At 41.9% G+C, this 18,909-nt stretch overlaps 1 protein-coding gene across 1 annotated transcript in view; it reads left to right on the plus strand.

The window, feature by feature from the left end:
• Positions 1–17,379: 17,379 nt before the first annotated feature.
• LOC309676578 (pinopsin-like) overlaps positions 17,380–18,909 on the plus strand; it is a gene marked incomplete at both ends in the record, with an annotated part of 92,253 nt that continues 90,723 nt past the window's right edge. Inside the window, one exon of the mRNA XM_082489151.1 lies at positions 17,380–17,716. Coding sequence (XP_082345277.1) covers positions 17,380–17,716 — 337 coding nt within the window. The remainder of the gene's footprint in view (positions 17,717–18,909) is intronic.

The raw sequence follows: 18,909 nt of genomic DNA on the forward strand, positions 1-18,909 counted from the left end.
GGATAATGGGCAGTGGTTTCAGTATACCTGCAGGGTTGAGAAAAGGTTTCTAGACACTAAATGGATTCTCTTGGCTCCATGGAGCTAGCTTTTTCATGGCCTTTAAAACAAACAAACAAACAAACAAACAAATGCAACAAAACAACCCACATTAAATAAGTGTTGGAAGAAGTATAACTCATTTTGATAGGAATCATTTTGAGCGAAGCACAACTTGAAAGTCTAAATATGACCACAGTTCGATTATTTTTTTCCCTCAGCTTCTTACTGGCTGCTCTACAGGTAAAGCAAGACTAGCACAGATGCAGACCTTGCCTTGGAAATGAACTTCCCTGAAAAGAGATTTTTTTCCCCTCCTGGAGCCATCAGGAAGACTGAGCTGTTGGGCCACTGAAGAGAACTCCTGCCCAGGCTCTCCCTGGGGGCTGCCTCTGCAGGTGAAGTCGCTCATGTGCACTTGCCCTTGTATAATAATAAATCATTTACAGTTTAACATCTTTCCTGCTTCAGGAAATTACCTTCTGCTACTTTAGTTTAAATGGTATGACAGTACCTTTCACAGGAGAAGTCATGCAATGACACAAAACCCTAGGATACAAGCAAAAATGCCAGGGTGTTTTTTCCCTCCTTCCATTTTGGAATTCAACATTTTTGTCTTTTATGTTAAACACAGCCCCGGGCCCTTCCCTTTTCCTACTGTACACAAATGACACCTCTTACGCACAGAGACCTGCAGCACGCCACAGCAAAAATACCTGTTTTCAAAACAAAATAATCCATAAATCCAGCTGGTGATCAAACACTACTGTTCAAATATTTGTTATCATTTTGCACCGTAATGAACAGAAAAAAAATTAGTTGCCTGTTCTGTTGAGAAAATGTAATTGCCAGTCGTATGCTCAGCAGCAGTTAGCATCTGTCCAGCACATAAATATTTCTTAACTCTCCTTTTACATTCTAATACTGCCCAGGGACTCACTCTGTCAGAAAAAAAAAAAAAAAAAAAAAACCCAAGCCCTAATGCCTATGCTTTGCCAGGATTATTGCTTATTAGCTTGAATATTATTCCTGCATGCATACACCTGTATTTGAGGCTTTTGTGGAATTAAGCTTGCTAGTGGTTGGGTTGTATGCATTAGGCATTAGAAAACTACTGCTGATAGACCTCCAGCAAGCATTCAGGCATCCTGAAAGATGGCATTTTTGGGGACAGGCTCAAAAAAAAACAGCCACCTAGGAAACGTACTCATATCAAATGTATAAATCTCAGATTAAACAGATGAATTGCTAACACAGGTATTCTTCCACAGGTATATATTTGCCTTGTCCTTTTTTTTTTACCAAGCTCAGCCTAATCTTAATCATAAAGGCTAAAGCTTAACTTTCCCACCACTGAATCTGTAAGTTGGAGGGAGATGAGCCTTCTCAGCCCATGGGAGCAGCTGCATCTAAGGAAAGACCCGTTCCAGGGAAAATAACTACTGTGCTGTGCTTCCAGGTTTGTGGCAGAAGCCTGGTTGAGAGAAGCTGTTCTCCCTTCGAGCCCGGGAGCCTGATCCCATTTGACTCCCTGAACACAGCTCGGTTTCTAGGGTAACAGCAAAAAGGAGACAAACCCAGTTCTGGTAGAATGATTCTAAATCAAAACCCAAGGAAGTCTCTTCTCTTTGACTCTCATAAACCAAAGACAGCAACATTTTAATACTCTTCTGCTCTGAAGTCCCGTAATTTAAATGAATCACGGAAGCTGTAGTGGTTTGCATGGTAGCAATACCTTCCCCCTTGCATAGTCCTGCTCTCTCAGTCTCTATAGCCCATTGACCTCCAGGATTTAAGACACATGAATTTATATCACAGGTGCGATACGAGAAAGCAATATAAGCAGAGCTGACTTTCAGAATACTCTGAGTCCCAAACCCAGGTGCCTGAGTACCCATCTAATGCTTGTAATCTGGATCATGACTCTGGGTTAGCAGAAGAACTTGTGACTACGGACACATCCTGAAACATCAGAGCGATCACACCATCACATCTTCCAGCAGATCCCAGTACAAGGACAGCCCCGGCCTCCCACTAATTCACTGAGGAGAGATGGAAGGAAACACTGGGTACTTGCAATTTTTACATATACCCCCCTAAAACAAAGTTCTGCGTAATAAAAGTAAACACCTCAGTAGCCCTTTATTGCTCACCTCAGTCATCGCGTTTGGCACAGAACTCTTCACCCAGTGTTTACCACATGGGTATTCACGTGGCTGGTTTCCTATCAGCCAGCCAGTTCTACTATGGATTTGCTGGTTGCTGTTAAAGTTACGACACATGCCCAGCAGCCATTTGACTAAGTTGTCTGCTCTTGTTTTCCGAAGGTGGTAATGATAACTATGGAACATGACAAGTATTCGGCAAATTGGTTTTTGCAGAATGTGAATGTCGATCTCCCCATTCAATTACATTTTTGGCCAGGATTGTCACAAAGCCTTCGAATTGTTCTCTTAGGGATTTGTAATCGCTAATGCCAAGAAAAAACAGCTGTCATCTTGCTAAAAAATCTACTGAATTTTGTAAGAAATCTTGCTCTTGTGTAACATGGCTGCTCTTGTTGGCAGCGTGTGTTATATCTGCTGCAAAGTCTTATTCTACAACTAGATCTAAAATAGGAAATAGAAAGCAAATATATATTTTACAAATGATTCCTATTTAAAACATGTTTCTGAACGTGTAACACTCTGAAATCCCTAAAACATGGTTATTCAATTTTTTTTTTCTATAATTTAAGCACAAATCATGCCATCTGTGTGACAGATGTGAAATGTATGGACAAATGTTGATGGGCAATTCATGGCAAAAGATGAACCTGATGCATGGCTATATTGTTCATGAAGAATGTTAGTGAAATCCAATGTTAGTTTTTGTTGGTATTTAATGAAATTGTGGGAGACTATAGATGCCTAATTCTGGAATCAAAGAAATTATAGCACTCAATTTCTCATAAAACAAAATGCTTGCTTAGCATTTACTTTTAATTTAATTAAAATAAAGAGACCATCAGTTTCACTGCCCAGCACGTCTCCACAGACCAGCTGTGTAGCCACCATCTACAACAGGTTCACAAATAAGTAATTCAGAAGTATGGCAAACATTGCTTTTTCTGGGTGGTGAAAAACATCACGGAGCTGATATTTTTGCGGGATATTATCTGATACATTTTTCTCAGAGAAACATTCTGAGAATGAAACCACCTTCCTCCTCCATTTGCACTGACTTTATTTTTTAACCACTAAACTTTCAGAGAAAAAACTTCAAAAGATTTATTTTTAATTAAGCTTAACTGAAATCTTACCCTGAAAATTGGTTTACAGTCAGGGTGACAGAACACTGGAACAGGGAGGTTGTGGAGTCCCCTTCTCTGGAGATTTTCAAGACCCGCCTGGATGCAGTCCTGAGTAACGTGCTCTAGGCAATCCTGCTCTGGCAGGGGAGTTGGACTAGATGATCTCGAGAGGTCCCTTCCAACTCTGAAAATTCCGTGATTCCATGAAAATTGAAAGTCATATTTTAGTCCCGCTCCATCATGACAGGCTTAGAACGTTTGCAATTTTACCTGAAGAAGGGTTACACAGGAAGACTAAGAAACCGGAAGTTTGGGAGAGACCTCAGGGGAAAAAAAAGTGGAGCTAAAGCAACAGAAAGACATGTGAGAGATGCATTATCCGTCTTCCACCTATATTTTTGACAAGAATGGAATCTGTCTCCAGCTAGGACACAACATTTCTATAGCAGAGAAGCATTTTGCTGGAGGGACTGGCAAGCAAGGGAGAAAGATGGTCTTCTTTTTCCATAAGGATAGGCTGGAGTGCTAAGTACATGGATTGGAAGTGATCAGAATAATTACAATCGGGAAGCTGAAAATATTCTTTTTAAATTCTCTGAGGTGCCTGCTCTTAAGAAGTTCAGTTTGTGTTGCATAGGAAATCTTGTTACTGTGCTTTGACAGACTGTGCTTTGCTTTAAAATGGATGGAAATCATTTTCATCCTCCAGAAAACAGAATATGTTGATGGAAAAACTACCCCTCCAGGACCAATTGAAAGACGTAAGAATGGGACAACATTTTAGAAATATAAGATTCTGCTGCTGACTTATATAGACACAAAAAGTCACTAGCTAGTAATTTTGAGTCCCTAGCCAGATTCTTTGAATATTAATGAAATTCTCAGAATGACACAAAATGTGTCTTTTTTATGTGTGTATAAATCAAATTAGTATACCCACTGTTGGGCGTGTTGCATATTATTTCATTTTAAAACCAATAGTTACTTCAACTTCTGTTAACTTCTGAGTCTTCCAGATTTACTTACATTATTTTACTTTTTTTTAGTTACCTTTTTAGGAAAAAAGAGCCAGTAACTTCGAAGTTCTTTTTCTGTAGTTTTCATGGGTCAGTTTTAACTGGGGGCATGTTTGAAACATCTTTAAATAAGTGAAAGCTTTTATAAATGGAAGTTTTGATTCTCACAGAACCAAATTAATCTAGAAACTAGAGATTTATGTGAGGAGGGAAAAAAAAAAGCCCAACAAGCCTCTCTTTTTAAAGAAATCATGATAAAAAATACGGTACTCATCATCAACGACATAAGAAGCATAAAGGAAAAAGTTGTACCTCTACTGCAATTTAAGTCCTGACCATGGATATGACACTTTATATCACCCAGAACATAAGCAATAACAGCAGCTGGTAAATTCTTAGAGGCAGATCCCAAAGTCCTTGTGCCCTTGTTCACACCACCTCTATAAAACAAGTACTACTCAGTCATGGTGTTGGCATGCATCAACCCGTGTCTCAGCTGATCATTGCTTGCCTTCTGGCTCTTGGTTGTCCAGCTCAGGGATGTGGATGGGGTAATAGGACAAACAGCTGATTAATACACTCAGTTCTGCCCTTAAACCAAGGTACAGGAGAAGTCAGATGAGCTGTGGGCTTAGTCTCACCGTCAAGTGGGTCTGGAACTTGAACAATGTACACTCTTGAACCTGACAGCATGGAAGGTCTCTGTGGCTCTGTAGCTTAGACAAACCCAGAGAGTCCTATACATGTGAAAAAAAAATAGAGAAATCGGAGTGGGCAGTTGTCTGCTATAAGATGCACCTGACCAGTGTTGAGAAATAATGGACCTGGCTTTAAGGGCATTAGCACGGGTACCTTTAGCAGTGAAACCATGGCAGCAAAGATTTCAGGGCTTGTACAGAACCAGCCAGGCCCAGATGGTTGATGCTCAAGTCAGTGTCACTTTCAAAAAGCTGTTACCCAGAACACCTAGGATGACAGGATCCACAGGATACGACTAAATTTCCCACTGTAGTATAGACATAAACTTCTAGCTACCAGATGATCTCCATGCTGTGAAACAAATTTAAGACTCATGCCAATCTTTTAAGACATATAATCTCATCCTCCTCTGATCCTTTTCTTCACCCAAGTCCACTCTTCTTCTGTACTTCTAATTCTGATCTTGGTAGGCTCCACAGCTGCCTCCCCCCTTCTGCTGAAAACAGACTGTTGGTTGAAGGATGCATAAGTCTCACATCCAGTATGAACTGTAACTGATATAAAAAAAAAAAAAAAAAAAAATCACCTTTGATTCCAAGGAACTGCTAAGTGGTTGCTAAGAAAAGTGAGATGTAGTACTTGGGCAAGAGCATGTGTCGAAACACGAAACAGCTCAGTGCCCTACCTTCCTCCTGTGGCGGATCTGACATTCGTGTGCATTGCTAGCTTGGACTGACAAATTACCCGGTATTTTCCATTAACATCTGCGGTGCCAGATCTTAGAATAAGTAAGGAGACACCAGATTTCAGCTGAGCTGATGATAATGTCAGAAAGCAAACTACCCCAGCCATCTACCAAATTACAGACAAGCTCTGACGCTTCCCCAGTTGTCTCAGCCACTGGTGGGGGGACAGGGTGGCCAGACAGGGCAAAGCTAGAGAAAAACAGCTCTTCCCCTTCCTCATCTCAAGAGATGGTCTTTGAATAGGAATCAGGAAACTTGCTAGTTTCGTTCCCTCTCTATTGCCCAGGAGAAAATCTTTCCTCAAAGAAACATCAGATTAGAAAATGGTGCAAGGGTGAAGAGCTCTGGGTCTGTGTCAGCCTCCTGCAGCCCTGAGGGCTTTGATAAGGTGGACGCAAAACTCCTTGAGGTACAAGAGGGACTGACATGAGAATTTGGGAAGCACATGAAGATGAGGAGAACTGCTGGGTCGTAGGATCACTCTGAAGGATGAGCTGTAGTAGAGGCTGTTAGGGAGGCTGTTGAGGGATAGCGTTAATTACTGGGTACACAGTGAACAGATGTGTTGCAGGAGCTAAATATGGAACAGTAAGCATCACAAATATTCCTCTTTCCCTGTCGCTTGCATGCATACACAGGCACACACCTAACTCCCAGAAGGGCAATGCAAGCTGAGGGCTCAAATAACCAAGCCTTTGTTTGAAAAGTCCTTTTTGTCAGAGGGAGTTTGATGTGATTGTTGAGTCTTTGTAATTAGGCATACTGCAAAATAACAATCCAAAATCCTGCTCATCTCTGAGCCACCGTTATTGTGGCCAGGCGACAAGGGAAACAGAAGGTGCCTCTGGGTGAGGCTGCGATTTCCAGTGACCCATCTGATTTCCAATGATCCATCTGATTTCCAGTGGGAGCACTAGAAGTGATGGAGCCGACAGAGCGTGGAAGGAGCGATAAATGCCTGTAATCTGTTTTTCTAGGGTACACCCTGTCAATGAGGCAGGATGGAGAACATCTCCAAGGGATTTCTGCTGGGGAAAGGCTCTGCCAGCCAAATGCAAGTGCCTGACCTGTCTTCTGTAGCCCTTTCATCTTTTTTTCTCGAGTGCTGTCTCTCATCTTCAATCAGCAGCTACACTGAACATCTGTCTTCCTGGGACCAGTGTCAGCAATGCATGCGGTGCCCTCATTTGGCTACCCAACGGAGAGAGAGAGATGCCACTAGTGGTTTGGAGGATGAAACTTGTGCCATACACTCAGGACTGGCCATGCAGATTTCCCAGCCCCAGTCTGAGTCTGGTGAGCCCTTTCTGAGTGACAGCAGGTCAGAGAAACACATGTCCCCCAGAGGGAACAAGAATATAAGCTAACTCCCGTCTTGCATAAAAGCAAGGGTAGCTGAATAAAGCCCAAATAGCAATCTGAACTTCCTCCATAGTTCCCACTCTGCCCTTTTGAACAAAAAGTTCCCTCTGCTGCCTTGGCTTCCCCTTTACTTCAGCAAAGAAAGAGGTTCCTCATATAGACACCATTACAACAGTGAAGCGAGACACAGTTGTTTGTGTTATCCGAAGTCTCGTGCCTCCTGAAAGCACTTCTAGCTGTGCCTGGATTTCTGAAAGCATTCCTGTTGCCTTTCTCTCACCTGCTGAGGTAAGAGAAGACTCGTGACATAAGTTGCATCTAATGAATAGAAAAGACATAGGATATTCTTTGGCAACTTCAAAATAATCCGAAGCAAGAATTTATTGAAGTGCAAAGTTACAGAAAGAATGGTTTAAATTTACTACAACCTTTGGAAGGAAAGCAACTGGAAAGAGAAAATTTTTAGTCCTGCTTAATCTGCCTAGATATGCTGTGTGGTGCCCCTGAAGCCGGAATATCAGTCACCCCGGTGGGGGCTCACTGCGACTGGTCAGAGAAAGAAGAGGGGGTGAACCACAACTAGTGTTCACATGCTGTGGAGTCAGGGAGCACATGGGATCAGCTGTCTGGATCCAAACCCTGGGGCTCTGGTGAGTCTGTAGGTAAATTAAGCACCAGCTGATTGTGCTTTAGAAATTCAGATGAAATACAAAAATCAGAAAGAAGCTCGTGTAGTCATTTCAGAGCCTGTCAGGAGCCTAAGCAAAATCATCCTGCAGAAACAAGACACCAACCGAAAGAACTGGCTCACCTACTGGACAAGTTGCTGTTGCTGTGATAGTCAAAGGACAGGTAAGACAAGGTTTCTAGACAGGGTAACATCTTTTATTAGGCCAGGTAGTATACTTGGGAAATTAGATAAGCCTTAGGCACACAAACTCTTGTCTCAAATACAGATAATATCTTTTATTAGACCACTTTGTGGAACACTGTCTTGCTTGCATCACTGTAACAGCCACCCAGTAACTGATGGAAGTGTTCTTTTCACTACAGTTTGTAAGAACTGCCTGGAATTTTCATGACTATCAGTTCTGTTGAAGACCAAAAGATTGCCCATAGGTATCCAGTGTGATATGAGATGCGATGAGGTACTTGAAGCATTTGCCAGGATAGCACCTTTTGGAGACCCACACCCCTCTGGATTAGTAGAAGAGGGTTGGACGGGATTCTCAAGGATGTCTCAAAACACATTAGATACCTTTGTGTGGGTAACTGAAATTAAAGGTTGTTTCTAGGCAAAGAGAACTGTGTTTGACTCCCAAATTCTCTGTTGGTTTACAAGAAATAATTTTCCTTCACAGTGTTAAGAAGGCATTGCAAATCTTCTGATGGTGGTTTTATTATGATGCAATATACTCTTATCTCTTATTCCAAAACTGGAATGACTACAATTTTGTATCTAGCCCTAAATTTTAGCAGCTGCTTTCAGGGTCTTGTCATCATATGCTTTGTGCAGAATAAGGAGATTATGAGCAATTTCAATCTTGGACTCACATCAAATGTTCTCTCTCCAGACTCACAAACTGTGAAATCTGTGCCATCCAAAACATCTAAATATGGAATCGAGGCCAATGCATTTTTTATCTGCTGCCATTTTTTATAAGTAATCAACTAGTTGGGTTTCAAGCTATAGACCATGAGGTATTTTGATAAATCTGAGGATACTTTGGTTTCACTTCCAGTGTTCATTGGTAAATCCTTGCAGTAAGGATTTTAGGAATTATAAATGTTTGCATCTGTGGACAGGCAGAAGGGAAGAGTTTCCCTCCTTTTCCCTTATGGTTTCTCCTGACTTTATCACTGCCATGCAAAACAAAATGGTTCCACTGTTAACGAAACAACTACTTGGCGAATCCATGTACTGTGCCACCACTCTTTAGTATCTCAGTGTATGCACAGTATGTCACTGAGCTAAGGAACCACTCAGCATCATGTGTTAAGACAACAAAATTATGACGACTGACATGAATTTGAAGTCTTTTTAGCAAAACCAGGGAAAGAGTCAGGAAGCTTTTTTTTTTCTTTTGAGAATGTCAGAACAGATGTTACACCTAGTGTGAAGCTGATCTTGAAAACCAATAAATTGAGGAGCAAAATGCAGAGCAAACCAATATGGACTAATAGGGTCTTTCTCAAAGAGCATTGGGGAAATTACAGAGATTATAAATGAGGACAGTAAAAGCAGTTCCCACAGAAACATACAAAAGTAAGTTAAAGATCTCATATTCTTGCAAATTTAAGGACAGCTTCTGAAATCAGGATATAACTGTCATATGGACGCAATCTCAACTTTGCATCCTCACCCCTCATCTGTCCACCTGGCTTATGTGTTGGTGTACACCCCATTCTCCACCTCTCCACCTCGCTATGCATCTCCAGCTGCAGCAGCCGGGGAACTGTGGTGGTGAGCTCTTGGGCGACGCTGTGAAGGACAGTGCAGGTGCAGCTATTGACTGCTGCACTGGGGAACACAACAGCAGGTGTTCTCAGTATTGCTCCCCACTTCATTGATTTTCTGTCTCTTCTTTTGTATGATATTAGAGGCTTTACTAAAACTCACAAAATTTGTCTGGAAGCAGAAAAGTCATGAGAGATGCTGGAATTCCCTAGCAACTTTTATTTTTTGTTAAACGGAACAAGGAATTCAAATCAAACGTCTCACTGTAATTCCTGAAGCACCACCAGGACCTCAGAACTACAACTCCAAATGAACACCATCCAGAGCATGGCAGCCTGCCTGCTCTTCTCTGACACACACTGGCAATTAGCAATGCTGCCAAACTGCTCTGAATCATAATCTGTGAAACAAAAGGAGATTCACGACAATGAATCAGGTATGTAAACCGTCCCATGATTTGTTTGTGTTGACAGATTTTGTTGCTGGTACAACCCACTTTTTGAAAACTTCCAAGTTCATAATAGGTAAATGAGTTTCAAACCATTTTTTAATCCAGCTATCTTTAGTGAGCCGTTCCATCTGACTTTGCATCAGGTAATGAAGTACAATTTAACACTTATAGAAGCACATTTACACGCTGCTGAGAAATTATTAGAAGTACATGCATTTGGGATCTGTGGTTGTTTTTGTAACTAGATGCCATAACGGATAACTTTAGAGGTACATCTTTTATAAGTGACATTGAAAAAATGAGCCTTTATATTTTTATTTTTAGTTAGGCATCTCTAAAGGAGGTGCACTCATGCTCTCTCTCTGAATGTGATATTAGCAGGATTTGGTTTTGGTTTTGATTTTGTTTTCGAGGTGAAGCAGTTCATAGTTTACAGTGAAGCTTTAATCATCAAAATTGTGATACCACGTATTTTCTGAAGGTGATGGTATTAGGTATATTCCTGATTTAGTTCTTCAGAAAATTCTTACTTTATTTCATGGAATAGTTTTACTTTAGCTGAATTTTGGAACAAAATATTGTTATTAGTAGAACAAAAAATACCTGGGGGGGGTGTCTCCCTTTAGGCTTCCTTTGGAGAAAAGTTTTTTGTGAAGAGATTCCACAGCATCTTTTTTGGTGGGCTGCTATAATGATAAGTGCATTGGTTTGTCCATCTTTAAGCCAGAGAAGGTGAAAAAGCTGACAAGTGTAATTAGATAAAAGGTTAAATCTAGCTGAGGTGGAATAATATGACTATGATGATCACTTTTCAGGCTTTAACTGTGATCTACAAATTTAAAAGTCTTTTTAGAAGTTCAGCAAGAACAAGAGCTGAGATGTTCAACAGAGCAAGGCATGCTCCAGAGTATTTTTCCTCTAGTGTTTTTATCCAGTGATATGTTCCCTATAGTTTTTTGTTGTTGTTTTTTTTTTTTTTCTCTTGTAGAAAGACCAGAGCAGTAGAAGTGTAAAAGAGTAGTAGTAGGAACAGAAAGACACAGTATTACAGTTTCCAAGCCACATACGATTTCTGTGATACACATATTTCTGAAAACACAGGTTTCAGCACACAGTAACCATAGCGTTTGTTTGATCTGTAAACGCTAAAAATGTAAAGATACACGTGGAAAATATAGACAAAGCAGATGACATAAATCACACGCAAGATACATCTTCTGGTTTTGACACATTTGTAAATTGCATTCCCGATGTGCTGCTGAACAGGTATTTATACCTACTTGCCTACATAAAAAAAAAAAAAAAAAAAAAAGCCCTCTTTCACATCAATAAGAGTGCGCAGAGCGTATTTGTCTCCCACCCTTTCTGTGCAGACGTGCCCCGCGACCAGAGGTGCCCTGGCAGACCCTGGGGGGAGGAAGCCCCCCTGCAGCAGGGAGGAGGAAAGGGGGTTTCTCCCAAAAGGCGGGGCGCTGAGTGCCCCCATACCGTCCCCCTCCCCCGGTGCCCCCCGCTGCCGGACGGGGGGCGGCCCGGGATGCGGCACCGCCCCGGTGCGGGCGGAGCGCGGCGGTCCGGGGGGCTGCGCGGGGGGCGCGCAGGCGGGAGCGGCGCAAGCCGTGCTTCGGCACTCTTATGTTTATTTAATTTATTAAAAAAAAAAAAATCTATTTATTTCCCCGCGCCATCCCCAAGTTGGATGTCTTCTCAGCCCGCCGGGGAGCGTCCACCGCATCCATCCCGCGGAAAGTAAGCGCCCCTTGCCGTCGGGCAGCCTCCCGCTCCGGGGAGGGCGCGGGGGGATCCGCGGGGAGGGGGCAGGCGGGATCCGCGGGGCGGGGGGTGCTCTCCGCCCCTCGCTGCCGCCGGACATCGCCCCCCGCGGCCGCGCCTTCCGTGCGGTGGTGAGGGGGCGGGGGGGGCTGCCCGGCCGGTGCCGAAGCCGGGGCTCCTGCACGTCGCCGCTCAGGACGCCTTTGCCGGACGGATTTCGGTGGCTTTTATTTACCTTGGGTTGCAGCGGATGATAGATGCAGGTGGGTTTTTCTTCCAGTATTCTACGCCCCCCCCCCCCCCCCCCCCCCCCCTTCCCCAAATAAGTGTAAAAATGTTTGTGAAGGAGAAATCGCGAACTGAGGTTGGCTGAAGAGGCTTTGGCTCGATGCGGTGTTTAAAAGCTCGGGCAGAGCCGGGGCGCTGAGGAGGCGCTCTCTGTTCTTTCTGCTGCATCTATCCCGGCTGCGTCTCCGGAGAGATGCTCCTCATCACTTCAGCGCAGCCCAGCAATGGGTCAGTCTCATTTACTGTCAGCATAGACATTGCTGTGCAAAAAAAAAAAAAAAAAATAATGCCTCTTCACACGTAGGAGGGGTTGCCTTAACTTTTAAAATACTAAATAAAAGTAGCTTTTATTTGAAAAGTAATGGTTGAAGGTTTTCTCACGCTGTTTTACCACGCTGTTAAAATTTGCCTTTGAGTAAATAGTATGGCTTTCAAACGTGGTAGACTTCAAGGCATGTATTCTGCACTTACGTTGTTTTTGTTTTCATGTCTGTCTTTTTCATGAATGTGAATTTCTAAAAGTAAGACTGTAAGTCTGCATGCAAGAAGTTCTCCCACAGAAAGCAGGTTTTGGTAACTTGGAGATACCTAAACATGTGGACCATAGAATGTCCTCTCCATCTTCTGGATTACTTCTAAAGACTTACCCCTGGGTCTCTGACGTCTCCCAGTGTGACTTCAGGCATGGAAGAAATAGTCCAGAACTGACGGGAATTTTGTTTTAGTGTTGTGAAGTCCCCTGCAGTCCCCCCGTCTTTCAATTGTCTTTGAAAGAATTATTCCAGGTGATACTTCTGGCTGTGGATGCTTCCTGCTAAAAATGATTCAGTTTCTCATCTGGAAGACGAGGCTTAGTGTAGAAAAACTTAAAAATATAGCATTGCTAACATAATCTGGGCATCAGGTCAAAAAATTGATTCGTCCTTCATAAAATTTCATCCAGGATTGTCTTTGAAATATCATGATTTTAAAAAAAAAATATAACTTTCCAGTGGAAAGCTGAGTTCATAAATGAAGGAAAATCACTATTTTAAAATCGATTTTAATGTGAAGTGAACAACAGGTTTATTAAGGCTGTGTGGGTATGTAAATATATGGGGTTTTTTTATAGCTCCTCTATATCACAGGAGAATAATGTAAATACAATGTTAGAGAGTAACGGAAGTTTTCCAGCAATATGATTTTTGAAGTTTGACTTTATTTATTTTATGCAATTTTCTCAGCTGTTAAATATTTAAAGTGAATTAAGCATCATCTTTGGCATGTTGCACAACTTTGTAAGCAAAGATGGTAAAGAATCCGCCAATTAGAAATAAGGAATGAGTTCATTTAAGAAAACAAACAAACAAACAAACAATCCTAAGCTCTTAAAGCTAATATGTTCAATAAGTTAGTACTTATTTTGGGGCAAAGTGAGAAAAGAAAACCAGCCTCATTGGTGTAGGGTAGTGCTCAAACTAATGCGTGGTGGCAAGTGCAGAAAGAAGCCTTACACTCTCAGTATTAATGCCGTGTTCCCAGAAGCTGATATAACATCTTTTGAAACCTTTTTTTTCCAACCGACTGCTTCAGAGAAAAGTGCAAGCTGTGATGGGTGTCTGTTTTGCTGTATCTTTAGATTACTACTGTCAGAACCGGTTAACAGATGAAGCCTTTAATAACTGGTGACGTTAAATGAACTTTTGGCCTGTTTCACCTGGCCATATGTTTTGTATCACTTTGGGTATGTTTTCCATTCCACATCAACTCAAACAAATTCAGGGACACAAACTGGATGTTCATTTATTTGTTTTGAATGCAATTGTAGGTTTCATTGGGTTTTTCTTAACATTTTTCGAGAAGTAGAATTGGCAGAATTAGATAGAGTTTGGTCCTTCAGGCTCCTGAGGCTGCTAGAAATTAGGAGGGTTCGGGATGTTCTGCTAGATCATGGAGACTCAGGGAGCGCAGAGTGTCACCTGTAAGATGGGGTTGCCAGACTTGCAAAGCAACCTCTATTAAACCAAGCTATCTGTCTGCAGGAAAAAAATAATCAAGTGAACCTTCGAGCACACAAGCCCATCTTCAGGTGTTTTTCGGCAATAACGTGCGTTATTGAGTTGAATGCTAACATTACGTAAGAATCAGACCCATTCTTTCAAGGCATATGTATGGGAGTTTAGAAGGTTCATTGAAATCTGAATTTGGCTTGTACTTCATCCAAAGGTATAAAAAACCTTAGCACTTTATACCTGAGCTACTAATAAAAGACTTACTCCCAGATCTTCAGATGTTTTCCTTTGCAGACCCCTGGCTCTTAAGCTCACCCCAAACTTTTGGAAGCACATCTTAGTGAGCCCTTTTTGTCATCTTTCAATTTTACGAGGACACATGACTTGACCTTCACAGCGTGCCTGCTAACTTTTAAAAACGTATGCTACACTGAACTGGCAGAGCCTGCTCTTCTCGCCTGGGCGTTAGGGCATCCTTCTCTGGTGCACCAGGGCAGAACTCATCCCACTGAAGCTGGATGGGTGGGAGAAGTGACCTGGGCACCGCTAGATTTTAGTCAGCTGAATCCCATCCAGTAGTAAATGTCCTTTGATGAGCACTGTAAATACGAACTCTTAATACCCCTTTAAGAATGCAGGATGCATGTGACTGTATAAAAGATCTACCTTTTATTATTTATATTTTGAGCATTATAGAGATAAACATATAAACTTAGTCATATTTGCTAACGCGGTTATAACCTTTGGCTTTGTCTAACACCAAGGCTGTGATGCTTTAACAATAATATGTTTCAGACCGTTTGCCTATGGTTATTCTGGTGAAGTTAATTCCCACACAGAAACATTTATGATGGCATACTATAATCTTTGCTATGGATTATCTAGGTGTAACCAGTTCATCTTGGGGAAAAAAAAATTGCATCTGTAACTGAAATTAATCTGCATGTAAATCAGCCTTAAGTCTCTTCAGATTTTGAAGCCAGATTCTGCAATATGCTTTGCAGAAGGGAGGAGCAGATAGGACTGACCTTAGTTGCATTCCTCAATAAACAGTCACGTGCAAACAGATTAGACAAAACTGTCTTCAAAGTGATGGAAAAAGAATAGATTAGTTTGGTAGAAGCTAGGGTATAACCAGAATTATTAAAAAAAAATCTACCAATGATTACTTACTGAGTTTATTTCACTGTACATTCTCACTTTCCTGTGAATTCTTCCTTCTGAAGCTCTCCTTCAGCAGAATGCCACCACGCTTTTTCTCCTACCAAAACAAGTGCAGCTGTTTGCCTTTTCGCTCATACAATTAGTGACTGAGGAACACTCAGCAGCGTATTTTTTAATCAGTTGTTCTTTCATTTGTGTTTTGTTCCACTAAACTTTAACTCTGTTCCTGAGTAAATTGAATGTATATTGACAGTTAATCCCCATTAGTTTCTTTCTATAACCTGCAACAGGAATTAGACAGGGGATATATTTTTTTTTTTTTCAAAATGGTAGAAAGAGGATTTCAAATGTTCTCTTTTAGATATGCTACCTGAGACCCTTACCAATCTAAATTACCATGTAACTCCTAATGGAGGGGGGGGGGAGCAGAAAGCATCAGCTTTTCAGATTGTCAATGACCAAACAGTAGAAGGTCTGCAAAGTGTACATAATTTACTCATCAGAAGATAAAGTAAACACAGATTGTATACGTTAGAGTTCAAAATCACTGCAATAATGAAACATATTTAGCACAGTGAATTTGTGAAAGTAAGGAAGTAGTAAGAAGAAATATTTGCTATAAACCATGACACAAAGATACGATAAAAGAAAAAAGCAAACAACCTCTGTGTCTCCAGTAAACTCTGAACTCTCATTTTTCTACTTGGTTAACACATCTTTTCCTACAAGACAATTTCCAAAAAGCACTGGTCAGGAGTCATATAGAAGGTGCTCCATTTTGAAATGCATGTAATCATTCTAGGAGTACATGACTCCCGAAAGAAAAGTTTTCATACTTTTTAGTTCAGCAAGCTATGGATATAATGAATTTTGCACCAAGGAGTGGAAATTCCTACATATTGAGATATATCTCTCTCCATCCATCTCCGTTGTTATAGAAATGCCCGTGCAGAATTTGCCTGCAACCATGCAGAAGGCTGGCTAAGCAGTTACGCATCAACATTAAGCACTGCGCTCTTGCTTCGCAACATATACACACACATTGTAGTCACTGCGTGTGGGTATACAAAGTCATGTCTGTGGTGGGAGAGAGATGTGAGGCTCTGGGTGTTTGGCTGCTCTATAAATAATGAAGGAGAACATCTGTCCGCCGAGAAATGTGGGAGAAGTGAAACTGATATCATAGCTCTGCCAACCTTTGCAAGCACATGAGAGCTTCAGGGGCTGCTCTTGAAATTATTCTCTCCACGTAGAGAAATACTTTCTCCTTCTTCTAAAATTTTCATCATTTCAATTAAGGTCTAGCCAAGACTGAAGGTTTGCTTGGTGTTGATTGACTTAATGTGGAGAAAGATACAGTTCTTCCTCTGGGAAGCTGTTGTAAAAGATATCTCTTACCAGGCCTTTTCCCACCTGAGAAGCTTTGCTAGGAAGGTGCAAATAGCCTTCTCCATGCTAAACTATGAGCTAGGGAAAAACTGTTTAGAACAGCCAAGGAAATGCCAACAAACTGATTTTTCTGCTGAAAGTCAGAGAGAAAACTGAAAAGACTGAGAAATATTTGTTGCAGTTCAAAAAGGGAGGAACTGTTGTAAAATTATGTACCTACTTTGGTCTTGGCATGGAAAGGGTTGTTTTGTGTTTACCACTTGTTTTCTCCTCTCTTTTCAGAAGGACACCCATTGTCAGAGGAAACAAGGGTAGCTGCCCATTGATAGAAGGTCTGTCCTTTTGCTCTGAAGGAAGAGACCATGCCGAAGCACCTTTTTAAGACATCTTCCATTCTGAGCCTCAGAAAAGACCAGCTGACATGATCCTGGGGTTAAATAACAAAGATGAATTTGAGGTGATTGTTTGCTTGGTTTTGGTGCCCTGGAGTTAGCTGCAGAGCTGACCACAGTGCAGGAAAACACTCCTGCGCTGCGATACAGCATTTCACGTCTGCGTTACCATCCAAGAGGTATCTCAGCTGAGTGAAGATCTCAAGAATCCTGAGATGATTTGACCTGTAATGGAGGGACGTTTCTGGGAAGCTGCTGGAGGACTTCAGCACAGGGCACCTGGCGTCTCTGCCCTCACCTATCGGTGTGAAAGTCCGAAATGAACCACACTTGGACACACAACCTGAGCTTTGGTGCACCTACAGATCCTGTTGAGCCACGGGCTGGACTTTCACGAAATGGGCACACAGTAGTGGCTGTTTTTCTTGGATTTATCTTGTTTTTTGGTTTCTTGAATAACTTGATTGTCCTCATCCTCTTCTGCAAGTTTAAAACCCTCCGTAACCCAGTCAACATGCTCCTCCTGAATATCAGTATCAGTGACATGTTAGTGTGCATCTCGGGCACTACCCTCAGTTTTGCGTCTAACATCCAGGGCAAATGGATTGGAGGGGAGCATGGTTGTAGATGGTATGGCTTTGTCAATTCCTGCTTTGGTAAGAGTTCCACGATAATTCTCTTATCCTATTCTTTTTAGCACTGGTACGTGAGGCAACTTGATGAGCTAGCTGATTGCCGCTCAGTGGTAAATGGAGGATGCTTTCATTGACGTGTTGTGGTGAAACACAAGTGAAATGCGTGGTTTAAAACGGTTTAAGGAAAGACTTTATGAAAGAGTAGCACAGATCTGATAAACATTTCCTAACATATCCCATTTTTTGAAATTGCTGGTTTTTAACAGCTAAAAAAGGTGCCTAGAAAGAGGCAAGCCACTGGAAGGAGATTGACTGAGTGTACGAACATATATAATACTTTCCTCTTTTTCAGGAAAGTCTGTGCCAACACTGAACTACGGGCCCCTCGGTGCTGCTTCTGTCATGAACAAAGCCTCCTGAAACTGCTCCATTTACCATTCGTAATTATCTATCAATCTATAATATGAATTCCCTCATGTCCCAGATAATGACAGTTCTCATCATTAGACGCTTTCTGTTCTCCCCTAAAGCAAAATCTTTATTTTAAAATTACATGCTTGCAGATTCAATAGCAAATGAAGTCATAGGAATAGATTTGTCGGAAATAGTCAAAGTGTACATCAAAGCTGCAGTAAAACAGTGTTCAGCATTCTCCTGTCCAGACAAAACTTTTCCTGCAACCAGCTTTTGCACTGCTAGATACAAGTGTTCTAACTGAAAATTATTTTAATTATTAAAAAAAGATAAATGAAAAAGCACAGTCAGAGGGCAGCCTTCATCCCTCCAAGGTGGCCTGTCGCTTTAAGAATTACATCACTAAGCAGTGACCCATTCTCCATTTATTCCTACGTTCAAAAAAAGGACCCCTAAAGCATAAACTGGCCTGTGGGTGCACATCTAGACGTGATCCTTATCTCACCCGGGCAGGGGGATCTCTTGCTGTACATCCTTGCGTTGCTGCCTCCAGGCCACCAGGACAGGACCCAGTGCATCCCCCGCTCTTCTCCCACCCTGGAGTTGCCGTGCGTCTGGTGCAGGCACTTTGTTGAGAAGTGCTCCCACAGCCCTTGATGTAGGATGGGGCTATGGATCCAAACCCACATTTTCTACCCGAATTATAAGCCCTTGCTGTTTCCAATGATGTAGTCTCCGGTACCCTTCCCTTCCTCAAATGCGTGCTCCACTACTGACAGCTCTCTCGGCCTGGCAGCATC

Source organism: Vanellus vanellus, assembly GCF_965231255.1.
Source record: "Vanellus vanellus genome assembly, chromosome: 1".
NCBI lineage: Eukaryota > Metazoa > Chordata > Aves > Charadriiformes > Charadriidae > Vanellus > Vanellus vanellus.